The sequence below is a fragment of the Podarcis filfolensis genome, assembly GCF_964270895.1.
Source record: "Podarcis filfolensis genome assembly, chromosome: 1".
NCBI classification, from domain to species: domain Eukaryota; kingdom Metazoa; phylum Chordata; class Lepidosauria; order Squamata; family Lacertidae; genus Podarcis; species Podarcis filfolensis.
Genome location: NC_139604.1, coordinates 94,317,735 through 94,340,873, shown reverse-complemented (window position 1 = coordinate 94,340,873; position 23,139 = coordinate 94,317,735). Strand labels below are relative to the sequence as shown.

Here is a 23,139-nt window from a genome sequence, read left to right as displayed (position 1 = left end):
AAGACTCAATGAATATTACATGAAATTTAATCAGTCTCATTTTCTGAGCTATTATTATCAGCTTCTGCTTTTTCATATTTGTCATCATATCCATCAAGCACTTCTAAAACTTGAAGTAATGCTTGGATAGAAACAAGTTTCTCTATCCTTTCACATGTCATAGCCCAACATTTTTCAATTTGGGTAGGGGGAATAAAAAAAAGAAGGCTTTCCAGGAAAATGAAAGCAAAACACTCCCCCACCCCAATTTTTTCCAGAGTTCTTATATGCCTTCATATATTTAAAACCAAATAGTTTTAAGTGTGGGAAACTTCTACTGATAGTCTCACATTTCAGTGGTAACCTCATAGTTTGGTCTGTGCTTGTTTTATTTCCAAGTGAGCAGCTCAGTTCATAGAGGGGAGTATGGAAGGATATTATGGAGGGTGCAGGGGGAAAAGCAGCTGCCCGACTTTTCTAGAGCTCCACATAAAGGTAAAGGTAAAGGGACCCCTGACCATTAGGTCCAGTCGTGGCCGACTCTGGGGTTGCAGCGCTCATCTCGCTCTAAAGGCTGAGGGAGCCGGCGCACAGCGTCTGGGTCATGTGGCCAACATGACTAAGCCACTTCTGGCGAACCAGAGCAGCGCACAGAAACGCCGTTTACCTTCCCGCTGCAGCGGTACCTATTTATCTACTTGCACTTTGACGTGCTTTCGAACTGCTAGGTTGGCAGGAGCAGGGACCGAACAACGGGAGCTCACCCCGTTGCGGGGATTCGAACCGCTGACCTTCTGATTGGCAAGTCCTAGGCTCGGTGGTTTAACCCACAGCGCCACCCGCGTCCCCTAGAGCTCCACATATCTGGCTGCTAATACATGTTCGGGGCTGCTGATAACATGGAGAGATCCTGGCTGGTTGAATACTATCCTTTCCCATTAGATAGAGGAAGGGGCAGGCAGTTTGGTGGTCATGCTGAGTAGCATACCATCCAGAGGAGCACAAACCCTCCTCTAGTGCTCTGGTACTCGGAAGAAGCCAAGCAGTTTGTAAAGGGAGGAGAAGGAAACAAAGCAAAAGGCAGTTGTGAAGGTTGGTACACAAATGCCACCTGCCCACCGACCCACTAGCAACCCTGTTCTCACTTCACAGTGAGTCTGAAACTGTGTCTTGCTGTGAATTGCGCTCGTCTGTCTCCTCTCTTTGCCAAGCTCAGGCAAAACAAATCACATTATGTGCAAACCAGTGGTTTGTTCTTGGCTTCTTCTCATGGTTTGTTTGGACAGAAACAAACCACAAAGTCAGGGCTGTGTTTGGTGTGCAGGGTAAGCTACAGTTGTTTCAGACCAAAACAACCTACAAATAAATTATTATACATTTATTTACACCACCCCCTTTCCCCTGACAGAGATGCAAGGCGGCTTACAGATAAAAATAAGAACAGCTAAAGGCATGTGAGGAGGGAATAATTAAAAAACAATTAAACGTTGATAGAATTAAAACTAAGACTTACATTTGCCAGGTTTGCATAGCGTAGTATCCTACTTAATCCTAAGAAGAGGGACTACTTTTCCTGGCCTTGATTCTTCCTCTTCACTAGCAACCAAGCAAGTAGCTATTTACAAACCTCTGTTAAAATAGATTATGGCTTGGGTCTAAAGATTCCTGTCAACGCGCCCTAGTGGTTGCCATTTAGCGGTTATTCTGTTTTATTCTCCAAGTGGTTTTCAGTGCAGCCTATCCCACTGCGGAGGGTCCCCAGACACTTTGGAGCTAAACTCAGAGGCCTCAGTACATATTGCAAAGTTCTCTTTACAGCCCTTAGCATTCTTATAGAGAATTGAGTTGAGTTAAACAAAAAAGATTCTTAATTCTGTACCACGCACTTTCTCCAGTAGGTCACAACACTGAATTCTCCTCAGTGTCTTCCCCTTCCCTAAGCTAAAATTGCACTTGGTGGATTGTAGTTCCAACACCTTTTAAAGCTTGCCTACTAATTTCACACACTTTCAGATCTGCTGGTAGCAGCCGCCCTCCCTGGCCACGCTAGGAATTGACTGTGGGAAGCTTCCATCGCAGGACCTGTGCAGCTGTACCACTGAGTTATGACCCTTTTACAGAGGGATAAGTGGTGACTTGCTAGTCCCTGGCCCCCAGGATCAGGCCATAGTGCAAGTACATAAACTATTGTGCCACATGGAGATGACTGGTGACTGGCGATAGCTTTCCACAATTTTACCTTACAGAGAGAAGCAGCCTTTTGTAAGTTTGTAAGAAAACTTAAGTTCTGTTCTAAGTGATGAAGGTTACATTAAGGTTTTGTTTTAATCCAGTTTAACAAGGGAAAACTGTGCTTGTTACAGAAAAACAGCAAAAAAAACCTTGTTTTTTAAAAAACAGATAAGTTTAAAAAAAAACTGCTCTAAATAGGGTTTTGTTTAATTAAGCCATGTTTGCAGTAGAACCATTGAAATCAATGGACAAATTAGTAATTCCGTTGATTTTGGTGGGCCTGCACAGAGTATGACCCCAGTCATACACAACCCATATGTTTTCGTTTCCTGTGTTCTTACTCGAATCCATGTCAAGAGAAGCCATAGCTCAGTAGGTAGAGCACATGTTTTGCATGCACAAAGCTGTTCAATCCACAGCATCTCCAACGTCAAAGGATTTCTCTCTGCCTGGTACCCACAGAGAGCTAAGACCACTTGAAGTAGAGCAGTCTTCCACAAGCTTGGGTCACTAGAAGCTGTTGGAGCTACAACCCCACCATCCTTGACCATTGGGCATGCTAGCTGAGGTCGATGGGCGTTGTAGTGTGAATACCCAGTGATCCACAGTTGGGAAAGGCTGGAAGAGGCTGGTTCCATATAAGGCAGCTTCATAGGTCATTTGTTTCAGGTACAGCTTCTGGTGTCTGCATAGCCGGGCTTAATCAATGTGTTCTCTGGATCTTTCTCTTACAACATGTAAAATGTTGATCCCAACGATTTAAAAACGCTTCTCACTGTTGCTGTGCTAGGAAATTCTGTGTCTAGAATAAAAGCTGCCGGACTATAAAATTCTATATCTGTAATAACTGTTATTTACACAATTAGTCAATAAAGAGGTGTAATTTCCTCTCCCCGAGATGGCAGTTGCCTCTGTGGACATCTCTTTCTGGCTGTGCACAGCCATGCTGTGAAAACCGTTTTAAGATTCGCAGGAAAGGATAGCTAATCCAATTAAACTGCTGGAGGGTTTTAGGTAGATGGCTGAAATGTTTAAACTGGGACTATGGGATAAGATGGGCATTACGATTTCCTCCTGCTCCCGGAATATATTGCGGTTCAAAAAAGAAGCATAGGAGCAAAGAGCGTATTTGTGTAAATGTGTGTGCTACCATAGTGCCATTTTTGTTCTCACCTGGTGGGTTTATGTGCCTTCAAAATCTTACCTTGCACTAAAGACTTATTGATTGCATAACACATTCAGGAAATTGGGGGAGTGCAGACTCTGTAAAAAGGGGGCAGTGCCCTAAGCCACATTGTGTTATAATCAAGAACTTGATTGTAGTTTAGTTGGCAGAACTGGAAAGGTGGTGTAAATATTTTGAGTCATTCATGGAAGACCTTTAATCAAGTTTCGCCTTTCTTAGAAAGGGATGAAGTTGCTAAAGGAAGATGAGTGTCATTCATAAATTAGGAGGTTTGAGTGGTGGCTAAACATGAGAGGAGCCCTGCTGGGTCAGATCAAAGGCTTATCTGGTCCAGCATGCAATCAGATGCCTATGAGAAGCCTCCCACAAGCAGGTCACGGGCACAATAACACACTCCCACTCACATCCTCCTACAACTGGTGCTCAGAGACACACTGATCATCTATAGCTCTCATGACTAGTAGCCATCAACAGCTCTATCCTCTGTTGGTAGTTGATGGTACTCAGGACTGTATGCAGTCAATTGGTCTATAGGTGCCAATTGGTCCAGTGGCCATTGAAGCCCTCCCCTCAACTGCCTGTCTTTCGTCTGGCTGGCACAAACAAGCCATGTATCGCCTGTTACTTCTAAGTTGGGTCAGAAGCAATTGCTTGAAAGTCACTTGTAGTTCTTTCATTTTCCCTCAGTCTGGCAAGGAGATTGTTGCAGGCATCAGAGTGACTGCCCTCCTCCAGATCCGTTGAGTGTCATGGAGCTGGCAGTAATATCCAATAATCGGTGAAAGACCACTGGCAAAATGGGACTCCTTGCACCAGTCTCCCCAATCCTTGCAGCGAGACTTGCTAGCTGGTCAGTTCAGTGGCTGACTGCACAGATTTGTGCCATGTTGGAGAAGTGGCATGGATCTCTCATGGTATTTTTAATTGTGATATTTTTAGGCTATTCCTGCTTTAAAGGTGTGAGCTGGTATTTAGAACTAAGTAAGGTGGATTTACTTTCAGGGTCTTCCATAACTCAGGACATATCAATGTGATGGTTTTGTGATAACAGCCACCTTTGAACAGCTGAGTCTTCAGTGACGTAATTAAACATGCTTTGTGCAGCGGAGAACTGCCATTTAGCCTTTTAATGAACTTTTGTGGGAATTTTTGTGCTGGATCAGATCACCTAACTGAGCTTTCTCCCTCTGCCGTTGGTAGCCAGAGAAGATCAGAAACAGGTCAAAACAGTTGTGTCAGTCCCTCGTTGCCACAGTGTCAGATACTCATAGATGCGAACACTCAAGATGGAAGTTGCACTTCTAGCCTCTTGGTATCTGTGTTCACCTAATCCTTTTGTTTTAAAAGCCTTTTATCTTAGCACTTCAGCCAGCACAGTATTTTGTGCTGGTGTGTTGGATATTCTGTTTAATGCAATGTTCGAAGTACTTTGTCCTGACTTAAACCTATTGTCTGCCAACTTTATTGCATGAGTCCAGTCTTGAGACAGTGACTCCTTTCTTCCCGTCTCTGTTCCCACCCATGAGATTCCAAACTTCTCCTGTTTCTTCTCCCTTCCCGTCCCAATCTAAAATGCTCGATTCGTTGCAGCAAATTGAGATTTCCTTCTAGCTGCTTGTATATTTTTACTTTTTTTGTTTTTTGCATTTATATCCCACCTTTTTCTTAAAGGTGGCCTACATTGTTTTCTCCCTCTCCATTTAATTCCCACAAGAACCCTGCGAGGTAGGCTAGGCTGAGAGGGAGTGACTAGCCCAAGGTCCCCCAATGAGCTTGATAATCTTTGGTTGCTTCCCTGAGTCATGCAGGCAGCTAGAATTCATCCCTTACCTCTTTGTGTACTGAGACATCATGCTAGAGAACTATATTTCAGGAAGACTGGTTCTAGGTGGGTGATTTATATCAGGCTTCCTCAAACTCGCCCCTCCAGATGTTTTTGGCTACAACTCCCATGATCCCTAGCTAGCAGGATCAGTGTCAGGGATGATGGGAATTGTAGTCTCAAAACATCTGGAGGGCTGAGGTTGAGGAAGCCTGATTTATAGCATTATTATTTGTGTATGAAAGGACGCGGGTGGCGCTGTGGTCTAAACCACAGAGCCTAGGGCTTGCCGATCAGAAGGTCGGTGGGTTGAATCCCTGTGACGGGGTGAGCTCCCGTTGCTCGGTCCCTGCTCCTGCCAACCTAGCAGTTTGAAAGCACGTTAAGTGCAAGTAGATAAATAGGTACCACTCCGGCAGGAAGGTAAACGGTGTTTCCGTGCGCTGCTCTGGTTCTCTAGAAGCGGCTTAGTCATGCTGGCCACATGACCTGGAAGCTGTATGCCGGCTCCCTCGGCCAATAAAGCAAGATGACTGCCGCAACCCCAGAGTCGGTCAGGACTAGACCTAATGGTCAGGGGTCCCTTTACCTTTGCCTATTTGTGTATGAAGGGCTCAGTCAATCACAAGTCAGCACCTGCAGCTTGAAGTGTAAAAGCCCAAATGCAGGTTTGTCCAACTCATTGAGAACTAGATTTGAGATACAAAAAGTGCTACAACTCCCCAGGAGAAGAGACCCTCTCCAGAAAGCTCTGTTCCAGTTTCTGACTTCAGGGATTCTGCACATCAAAAGGCGGGGCCACCGCAACTCAGGGAGCTCTGGAAAGGTGGCTGTGCCTGTCATAATCAGGTCATTTAAAGATCTTGTCCTTGTTTTTACAGCTGTGGCACTTGCTTGTTAATACTCCCATCTCTGAGGAGGGAGGACTGCTTCCCAGCCTTGTTTTACAGCTTGCAGAGTGGGAGGCAGAGGGCAGCAGTTTCCCACAGCAAAAAGGCTCAGCCGTACTTTGCTTCTTTAGATCGAAATCAGCTGTGGCATTGATTCTTCTAATTTGCTGGGATTTCCAAGGCTGCGTACGTAGGGGCCGCCACTCATCGCAGCATCCATTTCTGTGAACTTCCTCACTTATCGGAGGCCGACGGAAGTTGCTCCGCTGACTATTCTGAAAGGTTCAGGCCAGCCTGCTCACGCGGGCTTATCTTCATGTTCGGAGCTCCCTTCTTGCAGCGTTGGTCAGGTCATGAGCTGGGGAATCAGAGACTCATAGAATTGTAGAGTTGGAAGGGATCCCAGGGGCCATCTAGTCCAATCCCCTGCAATGCAAGAATATTTTGCCCAACGTGAGGCTTGAACCCACGACCCTGAGATTAAGAATCTCATGCTCTACCAACTGAGCTAGGTAAGCACTTTCCCACCGATGTTTACTCTTGCCATTCAAAAACGTCATTGCACCGAGGCGTGTTTGGCTGTGACAGCTAGGATCCCCAGTCCCACATAGGAAGCAGCCTTTTGCATTATTTTGGAACAGTTACGATACGATAATCTTTATTGTCGTTGTCCCATGCAGAACAACGAAATTGAAAAAATCTACACCAGACATTCAAAAACCAACAAGCCTGCTATCCCAGCCTGGTTAACCCCCTAAAAACTCTGATACCCCATAATTAAATACAATATACATCCAATATGCATCTTACACTGCGTTTAAAACCAAAATCGCATTTGGATAAAAACTGTTTCTCAGGCAGCTAGTCCTAGTCTTTATAACCCTGTACCTTCTTCCAGAAGCTGAAAGAGATCATTTCTGGGGTGCATACTATCCTGCACTATCTCTACAGCTTTTTTATGACACCTGGAAGCATAGATTTGGCCCAAGGTGGGAAGAGCGCACCCAATTATTCTCTCCGCAGTCTTTACAACCCTGGACAGCACTGTTTTTTTCCTGACTTTGCAGCTTCCAAGCCACACACAGAGACCATTCTCTGTTCTAACTTTTCCTAAGAAACTGAAGCCCCTTTTGCATGCATTCTGCCAGGAGGAACTGCGGGTGTTTTGGTATTGCTTTTATAGTTGACTTGGTAGGTAGACCAGAAATATGGCAGCAGCCCCCATGCTGCTGATATTGCAGCTGCACGCCCAAGAGGTTTGGATTTTCTGCACGTGTGGCAAGCAGAAGAGGTCTTCTCATGTGAACTTCTATTGAATCATAGGGATCTTCCACATTTTCTTCTGGTTGCAGGAGATTCCTTGGGAGTGGGATGAGAGCTTTCCCCCCTTTCATCTTCTGTTATTTTCATTCAAAATCTAATAATATGGTGCAGATAACCCCCTCTGGGACACCTGAAGCAGCAGTAACTATGTAGGGACTAGGGAGAAGAGCATTTGATAGCATGGGGAAGTACAGGAATCTTTTTCCTGGAAGACCCATTTTGCCTTCTATATCTCAGTCAAAATCAGTTTGTACATTTACTTCCCTCCCCCCCCTCACTGATAATTAGAGCATACAAGCTAAAAACTTGCCTTTGAAAGAGAAAGAAGGTGCAAGGAAAATGAGACTTTGGTTCTTGAGGTTGAAAACATGTTCTGACAAATTTGGCACCGGGCAGTCAAGTATTTTGAACACTGAAAATGCTGCGTAAATACTGTGGTGGAGGAGGTGAGCTGGGCAGAAGCAAAAAGTATGTTTTTATGGAGCCAGGATGTCATTCTTCCTGCTGTTATTCTGAGCGTGACACTTGGCTTCCGATGGTAATATTTGTGCTTAGTCATTGTTAAGGAGGGCTTTACAGTCGTGCTCTCAGGAACCATCCCAATAATTCCCTCTTCTTCCGACAAGCAGTGCCTCACGCTATATTTTGCTTTCCCTCCCTCCTCATCTCCTTGTAGACAGCTGCAAGTCTCTGGACCAGCTGAGCCTCACAATCCCTGTGGCAGGGCACCCTGTATCACCTGCCCACCCACTCTCAGGATGTCCGGTACCAAGTGTGCCACCAGCTGCAGAACCTGTTCCTCACTTGCAGACGCCCAACTCGGAGCCCCAGACTATGGCCCGTGAGTGCCCACAGAGCTCCAAGCCTCCCAGTGGCTCCAAATCAGGCCTCCGCAACACCGCCAGCTGTTTACATGTGTCCGACAGCAAAACCGTTGGGGGTCACTCCCATCCAAAGCAGCAACGGATCAACCGGAGAAGAGCCACCAATGGCTGGATACCCATTGGAGCAGCCTCCGAGAAGGCTGTCTATGTTGTGGTAAGCAGCCTGCCAAAACTGCAGGGTTTTTTTTCTCCAACAATGAGGTTTGTTTATGATGGGGCTTGCTTGCTGGCACCTTGAATATACAGCTCTAGGCGCCAAGCAAAACCGTTCCTCTTTAACCAGGCCTTTGGCTGATTGGCATCCAATGCCCTTTTCAAATGTGTTGGGTTGTTTTTGATTTTATTATGTATTTTGGGTTTTTGTATTGTGGTTTTATGTTGTAACCACCTTGAGACCTGTGGGTATAGGGCAGTACAGTCGTACCTTGGAAGTCAAACAGAATCCGTTCCGGAAGTCCGTTCAACTTCCAAAACGTTTGGAAACAAAAACGCGGCTTCCGATTGGCTGCAGGGGGCTCCTGCAGCCAATTGGAAGCCGCGGAAGCCTCGTCGGATGTTCAGCTTCCAAAAATAATTCATAAACCAGAACAGTCACTTCCAGGTTTGCGGCGTACAGGAGCCAAAATGTTCGAGAACTAAGCTGTTCGAAAACCAAGGTATGACTGTATACAATTTTAATTGATGATGATGATGATGATGATGATGATTGACTTTATGTGCCCTGCCCCACCCTGCTCCTGCTTCTGCGTTGGAAAAAGGTACCAGTGGAGCCTTGTTAGGCTCCAACATCTTTCATCATAGAGCATCCTTGTATTAAGTGGGACTGCCCTGTGTTGTGTTTTACTGCAAAGAAGTTTAAACAGATTCTTCTCCCAGGGATGTTAAGCCTGCAGCCAGAGTACCCCACTTTTTGCAGAGCTGCTTTCCTTAAACAAACTGAAGTTGCTTGAAGATTTCTTTTCCCTTTCTTTTCTGGGTTTCATAATCATTGCCTTTCATCTGAGCAGCATGTTTTGCTTCTGAAATTAACCTGCTGGGAGGAGAGAGATGCATCCTGCTGTTTTGTATGCTGCAGCTTCTCCATGGGTTCCTCTGGCAGTGCAGACACACCCTTTCTGGCAGAAAGATTTCTGCTTGGTGTAGGTGGATTCAAGGAAGCTGGAGTCTGTTTCTCAGCATTGTTTCCCTGCCTCACTTCTTTCCTCGGCACTCTCTCTTGTCAATATTTGTAGAACGAACCAGAGCCAGCTGTTCGCAAGAGCTACCAGGCCGTGGAGAGAGATGGAGAAATCATCCGGGTCCGAGACACAGTCCTCCTGAAATCTGGACCACGAAAGAAATCGATGCCTTATGTGGCAAAGATATCAGCCCTATGGGAAGACCCCAAAACAGGTATTGGATGGGTAAATGATTGCATAACCATCTCCTTTGTAGGCAGTCAGGGAGAAATGGAATGGAAGGTAGCAAGTGATGGATGGCTTGTAAATGCACGCATGCACACACCCACACACACCCAGCTAATACTGAATTTCTTTATCAAAGAACGAAAGAGCTAGAAGAGAATTGGAGGGTCATCCTGTCCACCTTGCCTCCACACCTCTGCCAAAGCCTCTGTATTTTATTAATGATTCTATCCAAATTAGAAGGAAGCAGAAGGCCCATTATGTCAAAGTTCCCCACAGGGCAACAAGTAGGCTTAGCAGAACACGTTAAGGAAGTGAATTGTGAGCCCACCATCTCAACAGAACCGAGCCACAGCAGCCACGATAATATCAAAGCAGTGCTCAGCCTAGAGCACGGGTGTCAAACACAAGGCCCGCGGGCCGAATCCGGCCCGCCAGACCTTGTCATGTGGCCCGTGCAGCCGCCGCCGGCCGCCAGGCTTCACCTTTTTTTTTTTTTTTTTTTTGACACAATAAAGCCGCCTCTTCAGCGCATGCACGGCAGCCTACAAGCCTGAGAACGTCTGCCCTCTAGCGGCGCCGGCCGTTCTACACAGGAAACCTCCACTTTACATGCATTCAGGAAACCTCCACTTGTTTTTATATTGAGCGCATGCCATCCTGTGATGTGACAGATCTACTTGCCATTATTCTGACTATGTTTCTGCTTTTAGAGCTAGTTATTACTTACATTATTACAAAAAACAGTAATAATTGAATGCAGTGACAATAATTTATGATAATAAAGAGTGGACACATAAGTCCTACAGATACAACCGGCCCTTTGAGGGTGACCAAACTGCTGATGCGGCCCCCGGTGAATTTGAGTTTGATACCCCTGGCCTAGAGGAACAGGAGATCTCAAAATAAAGCAGCATCACAAGGACAGCAGCCCAGTTAAAATCCTAAAAAATGTGAAAAGTTGGCGGTCAACAAATGAGTTTTCCATGTCCCCTTAAGGGCCTGTAATGATGTAGCCAGCCGAATCCCAATTGGAACAGTTTCACAAACGTAGGGTCACTACCGAAAAAGCTTTTTCCCTTCTGTCCGCCGGCTGATGGCTCACACACGGCAAGCATCTGAAATGGCTCTCAGCACACAGGCAGGCTGATGAGACTGAAGGCACTTCAATAACGTAGCGCCAAACTGTTCAGGGCTTTAAAGGCCAACAAGAGACATTTAAATTTGGCTTAGAAATATAGTAGCACTGGCAGTGTAACTGGAGCAATAGAGGTGGTGCCATTTCCTGGGCACCTGTGTTTTGAAACAGTTGCAAGTTTCTGAACTGTCTTTAAAGACAGACCACAAAGGCACCGTACGGCAGTGATGCTCTGGAAACCTTACATCAGGTGTGGGGAACCTTTGGCTCTCCGGATCATGCTGAACTATAACTCTTCTCATCCCTTGTACTGAATGGGAGGCCACTTCAGAGGCTTCTGCAGTTATCACGGAAAGAGCCTCTTATTTAGTGCTCAGGGAGTTCTTCAGCCTCCGTGGCCAGGTCTTCTGCAACTCCCAGGTTCAAGGTGCAGGAGAGCAATCAGTTGGTCATCCCTGAATCGCACCCTATGTGGGACACAAGTGCATACATCCCATTTCAGAGAATTGCATCTGGCTGGTGGCCTTCTCTGTTGCAGAGAGAGGAGAGAAAACCAATTTAATTATTTTGTACTAGGGGCTGCTGCCCCATTGCCAGTCTTCCCTTTGCACCCTCTTCCCCCATCCCTTCATAGCTTGCCCCCCAACCCCCATTCCTGCAAGAGTGTGTGAAGTGAAGTGAAAAACTTTATTCCCTTCATTTCCCTTCCCTTGCGAGCAACAACAACAACAAGGGGGAAGTACAGGAATGCCTTTTCTCTTACTGCTCTTAAGAACTGCAAATTCTGGCTCTTGCCTCAAGCCACGTACTTGGGGAATGTGCGCCCTCCAAACAGTTGCACTGTCTCTCTACTGATCGTAACATCTGAGCAACACCTGCTGCCACGTGATTCTTTTAAGAGCCAGAATCTCAGAAGCCACTAATTAGACTAATGTTCTTTATAGTTCGCATTCTGGGAAATAGCGTCAAACTCTGGTTTCTGCCTGCTTTGTAATCCGTCTTCTAGCAGCTAGGATCATGCCGTGCTGCAGGTGGGAACAAAAAGCAAAAGTACTGTGTGGGAGCAAGGTGGTTTCTCCCTTTCCGGGCCAGGGGGTGGTTGGGTTTTGAGGTGAAGTTTCTTATTTGCTGAAGATGACTCAAGACTTAAAAGTTAAATGGCATTAACTTTAGTGGGAAAACTTACATATACATGGGAAGCAGTTGGGGGACGAGCAAATAAAGATTACTTTGTGGGAGAGTGGTGGGATTTTACCACCTTTGTTAATGACAAAACTAAGGATTTATCTCTTCCTTCACAACATATGAGGGTTTGGACATCTTAAAGTAAAGTGCTGTTTTGGTAGATTTGCTATATTTTGATACGTGTTATGCTTCACATTTCCTTGCCACACTTGCCTGTTGAGGAGTAACAGGACATTCTTACGACACTTTGAACCAAAGGGCCTGTTGGTTGGAGGAGGAAAGGAATTAGTTTCGTTTCAATTAGTTATTTGAGGGTAGTATAATAGTGTGATGCAATTGTATCAGCATCCGCTGCTTATGTATTTATTTATTCTTGAAAACTTAACAAATTTTTTTCCAAAAAATAAAAAGTTACATTCCAAACACCAATAGTAAAAAGGGTATGAGGAGCATCCAAACCTTTTGGCTTCCTAAAGAAGAATGCTGTGCAGTTGTCCCAGAGTTCCTACAGCTGAGGCTTTGTGTGGCTAAGAAAGCAGTTTGGAATTCTCTAATCCAGTTTTAGTTCAGCCTCTGGTTCCCTGATGATGTTGGACTATAGCTCCTATCTTGCCCTCCCAGCTTAGCTCAATGGTCAGGGATCATGGGAGCTGTAGTCCAATACATATGGGAACTCAAGGTTGAAGAGCATTGCTCAGATAAAGCTCAACCTACAACCATGTTTCCTTGCTTTGAAACGGCAGAACCACCATCCTGTTTGTAGAAGCTGTTTGTTGTCGCTCGTGAGACAATCTGAGCAGCCCAAAGGAAGTCTAAACAGGCTGACCCAAAGCTGCAGTGTAAAGACTGAACTGACTAGAACAAGTCATTCAATCCCGGACAAATAATTAACTGCTTCCATGACTGTTAAATTTGTGGGTGAAGACACGCACAACTTTTTAAAAGTGGGGAGTGTCACATAACTTACTTAAATATTTCTTAACGAGCCTTCCTGAGACGATTCCAGAGTGGTGCAGAAATGTATGAGTATGCACAACTCTTATTTCTGCCATGAAGTCAGGCTCACCTTATAGCCAAGGGAATGCTGGGAGCTCTCTTTCTTTTGCTACGTCTGTGCTCCTGCTGATGCACGAGATTTCCTTGAAAACCTACCTTGTCTGCTTCCAGGGGAGCTGATGATGAGCCTCCTGTGGTACTACAGACCAGAGCACACTCAGGGAGGCCGCAATCCTAGCATGCATCAGGTGAGTTGAGTATGTCCGTATGGTGGTTTGTATGATCAGGTGGGGATCATTGTGCCATCATTTTCTTGCAGGGAGAAGGGAGAGTGATTAACAGGTGCTGCCTGTTTCAAAACATTTGGAATCTTCTATTCCTGGTTAGCCAGGCCATCTCTTTCTGTAACTGTAACCAGAGTAAATAAGATAAGTAAATACCTGCTGCATCTCATAAATTGGCAAGTAATCTGAGTTCCGGTGTAAAACCGGCCCTCTACTGCCTCATTCAGAACATTCGTGATTTTACAGTCAACTTGTAGTTGCTTTGGAAGTGTGCTGTTACCTCTGTGAAAGTCTTTCCCCTTTTTGAATGCATGCAAGTTAAATGTGCATAAGTTGTGAGTTACCTGTACGGTTGTACCTTGGTTGCCGAATGCCTTGGAACGCGTATGTTTCAGCTCCCGAACAATCGAAAACCAGAAGTGAGTGTTCCGGTTTTCAAACAATTTTTGGAAGCCAAACATCCGGCGCAGCTTCCGATTGGCTGCAGGACGCTCCTACAGCCAATCAGAAGCCGTGCCTTGGTTTTTGAACAGTTCGGGAGTCAAACGGACTCCCAGAATGCATTCTGTTTTGAAACCTAGGTACAGCTGTGTTTAAAGAGACCTCTTTAAATACTAGATTTTAAAGATCTGCACCTGTTGCATTTCTCCCTTCGCAGGCAATTCTTTTACTGTACAATAAATACAAAGGTTTTTGTCTGTTATGGAAGGTTTGATCATCTTCCCCACAGTTTAATAGGTCAATTGCACTTTTTAGAGCAGCAGCAAAAACAAAAATGCTCTTCTTGTTTCTTCAGCACCAAAAAACCGCAACACCCTAGAATTCCTTTTATCAAACTAGTTCTAGCTATGTTGCCCTGCTGACAGGATGATTCAGCCACTCCTGATTGCTTCATATCTCTTCTAGAATGACACAGGGGGAAAGAGTATGCTATTGCTTGCTTTTCAAGTTAAAATAATACTTTAAAATTGTGTGGGAAAGAAAGGAGGAGTTTGTGAGGATAAGGGAGGCATCTGATTTGAAGAGTTGACGAGCTGGTTCCAGAAACAGAAAGAAGAAGAATCTTGTATATTGGTCCAACTTCTGCAGTGATTGGAAAGGCAGTGCAACCTTTTAAAATGCACTTGAATGTCTCTGAACTGACAGAGTTCTGTCTTAATTAACAGTTCCATGTAAAATATAAACATTAACATCCAAGCCCCAAAGCTTGCAGTAGCAGTGCTGTTAAAATGGATTCCAGTTAACGTTTTCTCAAAAGGGAAAAGCAAAGCATAAGGGTCAGAAAGCACTCTATGGTATCCTTTATAAAAACTATTTTGCAACGTAGTGGTTTTCTTACTGGCTGCAAAATAACATGAAAAACCACATTTACTCTAGAGTATAATTCTTCAAAAATAATTCTACCTATTTCTGGCAATATACCTCCACTGCCTTGAGTGGTATCTTGAGTAGAAGAAAAGGCTAAGGATTAAACCCCACATAAATCTGGGAGTGAAGCCTCCAAGATGATTAGCGCTTTGTACTCCTCCTTCATCCAAGCTGATGCCAAATGTACTTCTCTGCTTTCCTTTGGACTGTATTAGTGAGGCCAAGAGGGGGGTGGGTCTTGTTGTCTGGGCAGCCTTGGACCTCCATAAACACTGCCCAGGTTTGTGCCCCAGGGAGGTCACTTTGGTGCTGCTAACACAGCTGTTTGACTTCACCCTCAGAGGTGCACTCCATTGTCTATCAAGACAATCAGATGTCGGCAACCTTCACGTGAATCATTTAAATGATAGAATTTTAGTAAGGCTTAGAAGCCTTGTGGCTGTTGAGATTAAATTAAGGCTGTAATCCTGTGCTGGCCAGTCCTGCTGGCCACATGACCTGGAAGCTGTCTGCAGACAAACGCCGGCTCCCTCAGCCAGTAAAGCGAGATGAGCGCCGCAACCCCAGAGTCGGCCACGACTGGACCTAATGGTCAGGGGTCCCTTTACCTTTTTAAGTATATCATGCAACTCACCCAGGTGTAATAAGTTAGGAAGAGGGGGAAGGAATTACTGAAGAAATCTAAATTAATACAGACTCCTTATTTGTCCAGTGATGGAGAGGCGATACCCATCAAGTTCTTACAGAACGTCAAGTCAAGTTCCTTACCAAATGAGGCCATGTTCCCATAATTCTCCATCATGACATCTTTATACAAAATCCTTTGGTCTGGGTCCAGCAGGGCACCCTGGCTTTCTGTGAAATACACGGCCACATCTTCAAAGGTCACAAGACTCTACAAAGAGAGAGAGAGAGAGAGAGAGAGAGAAAGAGAGAGAGAGAGAGAAAGAGAGAGAGAGAGAGAGAGAGAGAGAGAGAGAGAGAGAGAGAGAGAGACCTATGGGATGTAACATAAGCAGTCAAGTACAACATTTCCTGTTTGCCCTGAGTGGACACACAGGTGGATGTTACTCCAGCCAGGAGGACTTCCTGTCACAATTGGTCTGGAGCATCCTCCCCCTGCATGTGATCAGGTAGATTGGTGTGACCCTGTGAGACATGGGATCAAGAGATTAATTTTAATTGGGCTTGCTCCTTAGTACCCATACGTTAAGATTGGGCAGTTTAGCTCCCAGAAAGTTAAAGGAGAATCTCAGCAGCGAATGCCTTATATAATCTAAAACTACCTTCACCAGACTGGTGCTCTCCAGGTGGTGGCTTTGGGTTCCAAACATCTGATGGACACCAGGCTGGCAAAGGCTGGTCTAAAAAGACGACAGCTGATAGGTTCTACTTGGAACAACACCTCATATGTGTCCCATGAGAAGTTGCCTCACGGCCTACGTTCAAAGTGGCTGGCAGAGAAACGTGCAGGCATGATGTCTTAGCAGGCCAGAGACAAAAGTATGCACAGGACAACTGCCTCCCCTGCCCATGAAGTTTTGCTATGCATTGCGACCGTCCCAACTATGTGCTCTCTTGCAGAATGAGATCTTTGCATCCCGACATCAGGATGAAAACAGTGTTGCCTGTATCGAGGAGAAGTGCTATGTCCTGACCTTTGCAGAATACTGCAGGTAGGTGGTGCTCTTACCTTGCTTTTGCTGTTGTCTCAGAGTTCCAGAAAGGCAGTTTCCACGGCATGGTTTGTGCTTTGCTTTGCTGCATTTGCTGATGGGTGTGTTCCTTCTCTCTCTGCCTTGGCATTAATCGTGCTTGTCTGGGCATCTCAATCCATTTTCAGGTGGTTATTCTTGGTATGTCTAGGAGAAAAGAGTATTACTACTTTGGCATCTCTCCTGTTTTAGTTTAAAAAACAAAACAAAAAACTGTCCACTCACCACCCACCTGCCAACTCATTCCTCTCTCAGTAAAACTGGGGTTGGGGGGAGAATTGTTAAAAGCTCGTTTAAAAAATGGAAGAGTGTCGTTTTATAATCCGCAGTCTTAATCAAAATACCCTACCCCACTAACATTAAAGACAGCTTAAGGCATGAGAATCTCTCTTCCCCCAGTAGAGAAATTTGAATCCTTTTTAGAAGGAACATTTAATGTTTGCTAAGTGTATCTAAGCATTATTAAAGGACGTTTGTCTGGACTATAGGGAGCAGTCTTCTGTATAATTTTGTAGTTGTGAGCTGTTTGTTTCCTAAAGTATTTCATTGTTATAAAATAGTTTTGAAGTCCAAGGCAATCCTCACCTATCTAGTCCATGGGGCCATATAAGATATAGAAGTGGCCAGACCTTATGATTAAGGTCTGGCCACTTCTATATCTGCAGTAGGGTGGAACTGAGAGCGCCATCCCCACCTATACACCAAACCACCTATATCTTCCCTAGCCCTTTTAAAAGAAGCTCCTGTTTAAATAATTTGACTGTTGTTTTTTTCATTTAACAAACAAGACTGCCTTGTGCATTTCTTTGTGAAAAGGCAGTACAACTGTGGCACCTTGGTAGTCATACGACTTGGCTCCCGAACAAATCGGCTCCCAAATGCCACAAATCCGGAAGTGAGTGTTCCGGTGTGCGAACATTTTTCGGAAGCCAAACATCTGACGTGGCTTCTGCGGCTCCCAATTGAGCGCAGGAAGCTCCTGCAGCCAATCGGAAGCCTTGCCTTGGAAGCTGAACCGTTTCGGGAGTCGAACGGACTCCCGGAACGGATTAACATCAAGAACCAAGGTACCACTGTATAATTTTTAAAAATCAGATTGGGTTAAAACTGGTTTGTTTGTTTATTCATTTTATTTATTCATATAAATTATTTCTATACCATGATTCATAAATAGTATCAGAGCAGCTTACAACAATATATACATAAAACCATGCCAAAAGCCACGTATAAAAAAATCTTAATTGAGAAATAAGCTAACTATCGTGGAAAGATATTGTCAGGGAACTGACATCGGAGCCAGAAGTGGAGGCAAGGCTCCCAAGCGATGCCGGAGAAGGGCCCAGCAGGGAGAGAGGGAACTCATCAGCTGGGGAAGGAAATCAGCGTAACACCAGGGATAAAGGGGGGCGGATGGGGGAATCGGAGAGGGGGCTCCAGGACTCTTCGCCGGAGACCAGCGGGGAGAGCACAGGTCCTCCGCTACCCACACCCACCCTGCGCAGAAGACTTCCGCGCAGGGAAAGTAGGCGTAGACTTGGCGTCAAAGAACTTCTTTGCTGGAAGAAGTTCAAGAAACGCCCACTGACGGATTCTGCTAGCGACTGAAACAGCCACAAAGTGAAGGGCTGTCCAGACAGGAAAAGGTTTAACCAGGCAACCTAGCCAGGAGTGGCGGCAACTTACGCACGAGCAACCCCATATAACCATTACAGATATATTCTTAATTGCCGGCATAACCCTAGTGGGGTTAAAATATTGAAACAGAAGGTGTCTGCTGAATCTATTTGCAGAGTTTTCAACAAGACTCGGTCCATGACACCAACGGCTCAGTTACTTGTTGTTGGTAAATGAGCCTTGCGAACTTGGGAAACAACCAGCAATGCTTCTGCTGATGATTTCAGTGATGGAGCTGGAAGAGAAGTGTTCAAGTGTCCCTAAGCTACCTAGGACCTCAGGTGTTCAGGGCCTTGTAAATTAATACCAGGACCTTGAACCTGGCTCAGTAGTAGATGGGCAGGTGCGCCCATGAGCAGTCTGGCTGCCACAGTCTGCTCCAGTTGGAGCTTCCAAGGGCAGCCCCACATAAATTGCACTGCCATAATCCAGTCTATGCTTATACAAACTCAGCATGCAAATGATATGGATTCAACAGTGCAAGAGCAGAGTGAATCCGCCCCCCGCCTAGTCACCCTTGTCAACAGAACATGTGGGGAGTTTTTCTTTGGATTTCAGCATGGCCGAGGTGGAGCAGAGCAGTCGGTAGGGCCACATTACTATACATTTCTTCCATGTGTTTTCTCTGGGGTTTTATCAGTGCATCATGGGCTTTCATGGCCCTCCTCTCATTTTTCTGGCAGATTCAAAATGGGAAGATAACTATAACCAACACCAGAGTCTTGGTTTTGCTTGCCCTTGCTCTTTAGAGAGGCTCAACTAGACATTTATTCTGTTCTATATGAATTTAATAATGCTAAAAATGTAGTATTATTCTTTTTTTTTACTTTGCAGATTTTGTGCCTTGGCGAAGCGTCGAGTGGAGGGGATCCCGGGCAAGAAAGCCGTGATGGTTCCTCCGTCGGAAGAGTATTCCACCCCTGCCCATCGCAAGGTGCCAGAGGACACTGACCCCGAGTTGGTTTTCCTCTGCCGCCACGTCTACGACTTCCGGCATGGGCGCATCTTGAAGAATCCGCAGTAGCCGAGCTCTGCAGCTCCGTGGGGTTGACAAGTGGTGGCGGCTGGAGAGCCGAGGGCAGCCTGACCTCCTTGCCGGCACGTGCTGTGGTGGAGCCCTGCCCTCGGGCACAGGAGGGGATGCCCAAGCACTCTATCCTCTGCGTTTGGGGAGCAGATTTCCTGCCGAGGCAGATGTTCAAAGCACAGCACTTCATATAAAGAGCATAAATGGAAATATATATCTATAGAGAAATGTGTGTGTGTGTATATAGATATAGGTACTTGCTTCTGTAAATCTATATCTATATATATATGTACAATGAGCATCTTATAAGGGGGGAGGGAGGGAGGGGGGAGGGGAAAGGGCGGGGTGGTCCAGGGGATAAAAGCCAGTATAAACTGAATCCAGAGCCAGTCTTGGTGGGGATGGTTAGAGTATACAGAAGGGGAACGAGTGCCGAAGAGAGCTGAGCTGCCGTGGGCCCTTGATCTCGCGTCCTCGATATGAAGGCTGAGGCAGAGATCCTTCTGATCAGTGTCATACTTGAGGTTGGAGAAGCACCCCTGTTTGGGAGACGTTTACGTGCTGCATGTCCTTGCCACATGCTGAACATGTTTTGATCTGGTAAGGGGAGGAGGACCACACTTGCTTTCTTTCTGGGGTTGTCCAGTCCGTTGTTTGCTTTCCTGACTGGCTTTGAGCTTCACCTCCAAAGCAGGAAGTGGGAAAGATGCAATAGGATTACTTCAGACCGTTATGAAAAGCTGCGTAGATTTAACACACACACACACACACACACACACACACACACACGAGAGAAAACAGGGTCCAACCTTAAGGATCACTGCTTCAGAAGTGGGCAAGCACCTGAACAGCTCCCAGAGCTTAATTGACAGCTGCTACAAAACCGATACCTTCCCTCCAGATGTTTGGAGAGGCATCCCTTCTGCTGGTTGAAATAGTGGATATTCTTTCCCATCCCGATTCCATTTTCTTTGCTCTTATTTCCAGCCCTTGTAGAACCTGGATTTGCACACTCCAGCGTACTCGGGGAGGGCTTAAAAGCCAGAGTTAGCAAGGACATTGTACCGCTTGAACTGCATTCTTTTTGAAACAGGCATCCTAACTTGACCAGCCTGGTCTGCTTTTGCCTGCCTACCTCTCTCCTCTCCCAAACACCTCCCCACCCACCCCCCAAAAATCTCCTCTTAACACTGACATCTGAGCATGCCCACCAAGGCGAGACTCTTTGGCTCCCAAAAGGAACTGACCAATGAGAGGTTTGCATTTTGGAGAGAGGGAAAAAAAACTTGCTACCTGATTCCTATGGATACTTCTGCCTCTTGCCTTACATGTATAGGTGTTAGAAAGAAAGAAAAAACTACTTTAGTTTTGGCTTTAACACGAAGCTATTTCAGTTAATTCTAAAAGCAAACCAAAGGACAGCGTACGAAGAGCCCGCTGAACCAGTCACACAAAGCTGGGATTCCATTTGTAGATTGCACTAATTCTAAAGAATGAGAATTAACACTGGATCAGTCGATGTGCTTGCTGATGGCCAGAGTCGCTCACCCGAACGAGGGACCTGTGGGGGTTACTTTTTGGGTGTGTGTGTTGCGGGGGGGGGGGGAGTGTTCTGAACTAGTGTTATACGATGATAGAAACGTTCCTACGGCTTTAATATTGTCGTCTTTTTTCAAGTAGAAGTAGTACTTGCCCGCAGGCTGGAACGGAGTCTCGCCACCTGGGCTCTCTCTGCCTGCCTGGCCCGGAGGAAGTAGCCCTGCTATGTTCAGTTCCTTGTGCCATGAGCACAAGTGGAGATCTGCAGATTTTGCTCATCATACCAAAGATGGGAAAGTGATGGGGAGGAGAGAGAGAGAGGTTGAGAAGGTCAAAGCAAGAGATGGCTATACCTCAAGGTCACGAGGAGACAATTCCTACTGTGTTTTAGTAGGGAAAGGATTTGCTCCCTGCTGTTACGGGGGAAATCCCCACCCTAATTCTGAGCAAGAATCTGTGGCTGATCCAAGCTGGCTAGTGCCAAAGTAATGGCTTTATTTCCCCCCGTAACCATTGCTTGGGCATGTCGGGGGGCTGTTGGGAGTTGCTGGTGCTACAAAGCACACCTTGTTATAGCACAGGAATGGAACAGAAGTTTCCGTGTGATGTTTCCCTCAAGCAGGCGAGAGAGCCTGACCGTGAGGGAGGCTCAGATTGGATGGAAGGAAGGGTAGGGCTGGCATCACTCCTTTCAGTTTAGAGGTATGCTGGGGTGGTTTGGGAGCAATACTGTGGGTTCCGTAGTTGCTGCCTGTTCTTCCATTTGCCTGGTTGAAGAGGGAATTGTAGGGGAAAGAGAATGACTGGAATAGGGAATGTTCCCAGAATGATATGGGTAAAGTAAGTGTGTGTGTGTGTGTGTGTGTGTGTGTGTGTGTGTTAGGAGTTGAGTAGTCTGATCTATGCAGAATCAGATTTGGGGTTCCTTTCTCTGCCCCTGTAATTGGGGGTGGGGGGAAGAAACCACGTTGCTAGGTATCCTCTTTTTCCAGGGAGGGGGGAAAATAGTAGTGTTGTTCATGGTATAGTGAAGGGAATCCTCACAGCTTTTGATTCGAGACTCATGTTCAGGGTGCTACTGCCCTGTAAAAAGAGCTTTTGGGAAAACTGAGAAACCAGACTCATTTCCTGAAAAATCTGATGTCTGCTACTGCTTCCTCCTCCTCCTTCGTTCTGCCTCCTCTCCAGGCAGGAACAAAGTAAATAAACTCACACAATTGTACAAAAGGAAAGAAATTGTATATCTGCCCAGGTTCGGGGGTGGGCTAGAAGCCCCCTATCTGGAGAGGAGAACCCCTAACCCTTCCGTGCTTCTGATATTGTCAGAATCTACTTCAGGCCAAGAAATATTGTTTAAAGACTTGTGTGGTTGTTTTATGCTGTTTTGCGGGCAGCATGTAAATGATTTGAAATGTCTTATCTGAAATGAAAATATTTCATGCTTTTTTAATCTATTAGATATGGAAATATTTTTGAAACTGAAAATGCAGTCAGTAGAATTTAAATTGAAATGTAATACATGTAAAATATATTTTAGTTGATAATTTTGTAAAATGCACTTTTTTGTGTCTCTTCCCTTGTTTCCCAGATCTGTATTTCAGTGTTTACAGATGGAATGAGAGCATTCCCTATACCCTCCTTCTGTGAAAAAGATATATTAGAAGTAATTCTTAAAAATAAATTTGAGAAATTGTATTGATTTAGAAAACAAAGCTCAAATGTAGTTTTTTCTTGCCTGTGTTTATTCTGTTGATGGGGGTCTACTTGGTAACAGTAAAGGCCATGGAATGTATTTTCTTAGTCTCATGGTGGTTCACAAAGGCTTGTCAAATTCCAGTATTTATTTAGAAAAAAATATTTATAGACAGCTGTATCATAAAACTGTGTCACAGCAGTTTACAGCCGTATAAAAACCAAACCAAACAATAACTTCATAAAAAGTTAAAAACAAGTAAAAGCAAAAAGAAATTAAAATCAAACATCAATAGACTATTGTAAAGTGGTGTTAATTTTGTTTTCAGCAAACGTTTAGAGTTTGGCACAGTAATGAGGCTATTATCGGATTGTAACTGGAGACTAAAAAAAAATTATTATTAAAAAAAAGAATTTACAGGAAACCTCCCCCCAAAAAGTTTGGCACAGAAGACTCCTGCTGAATACAAGGTACATCCATTCCTAAACTCATAAAATGCAGCATCTCATAAATATTAGAATGTAAGAAGAATCCTCTTGGATTAGACCAAACTCCTGTCCAGTCCAGCACCTTGTAACCTGCAATGGGTAACCAGATGCCTACAGAAGGCCCACAATCTGGGAGTGAGGACGATGGTCTTCTCCTACTGTTGCTACTCGACAACTGGTATTCACAGACAGTGCCTCTGTTCCTAGAGACAACAAACCACTTTCCCTAAGATTGGAGATTGCATGGGCCCAGGCAACTTTCCCTAGAGAGGGCTTTCCATAAGGAGAATGCCACATCAAAAAAAGGCCCCAA

General features: G+C 45.2%; 1 protein-coding gene and 1 long non-coding RNA gene across 2 annotated transcripts in view; one reads left to right on the top strand and one right to left on the bottom strand.

Annotated features, from left to right (window-relative positions):
* Positions 1 to 22,357, top strand: part of BAHD1 (bromo adjacent homology domain containing 1) — a 63,419-nt gene extending 41,062 nt beyond the window's left edge. The window contains exons 3-7 of the mRNA XM_083612606.1: positions 8,109 to 8,470; positions 9,549 to 9,708; positions 13,210 to 13,286; positions 16,275 to 16,366; positions 18,914 to 22,357. Coding sequence (XP_083468732.1) covers positions 8,109 to 8,470; positions 9,549 to 9,708; positions 13,210 to 13,286; positions 16,275 to 16,366; positions 18,914 to 19,103 — 881 coding nt within the window. The 3' untranslated portion in view covers positions 19,104 to 22,357. The remainder of the gene's footprint in view (positions 1 to 8,108; positions 8,471 to 9,548; positions 9,709 to 13,209; positions 13,287 to 16,274; positions 16,367 to 18,913) is intronic.
* LOC310766377 lies at positions 15,390 to 19,025 on the bottom strand. Its single transcript, XR_014550110.1, has 3 exons — positions 18,907 to 19,025; positions 16,384 to 16,552; positions 15,390 to 15,585 (listed from the first exon to the last, which is right to left on the bottom strand). It is a non-coding gene; the product is annotated as an uncharacterized lncRNA (long non-coding RNA).
* Positions 22,358 to 23,139: the final 782 nt, after the last annotated feature.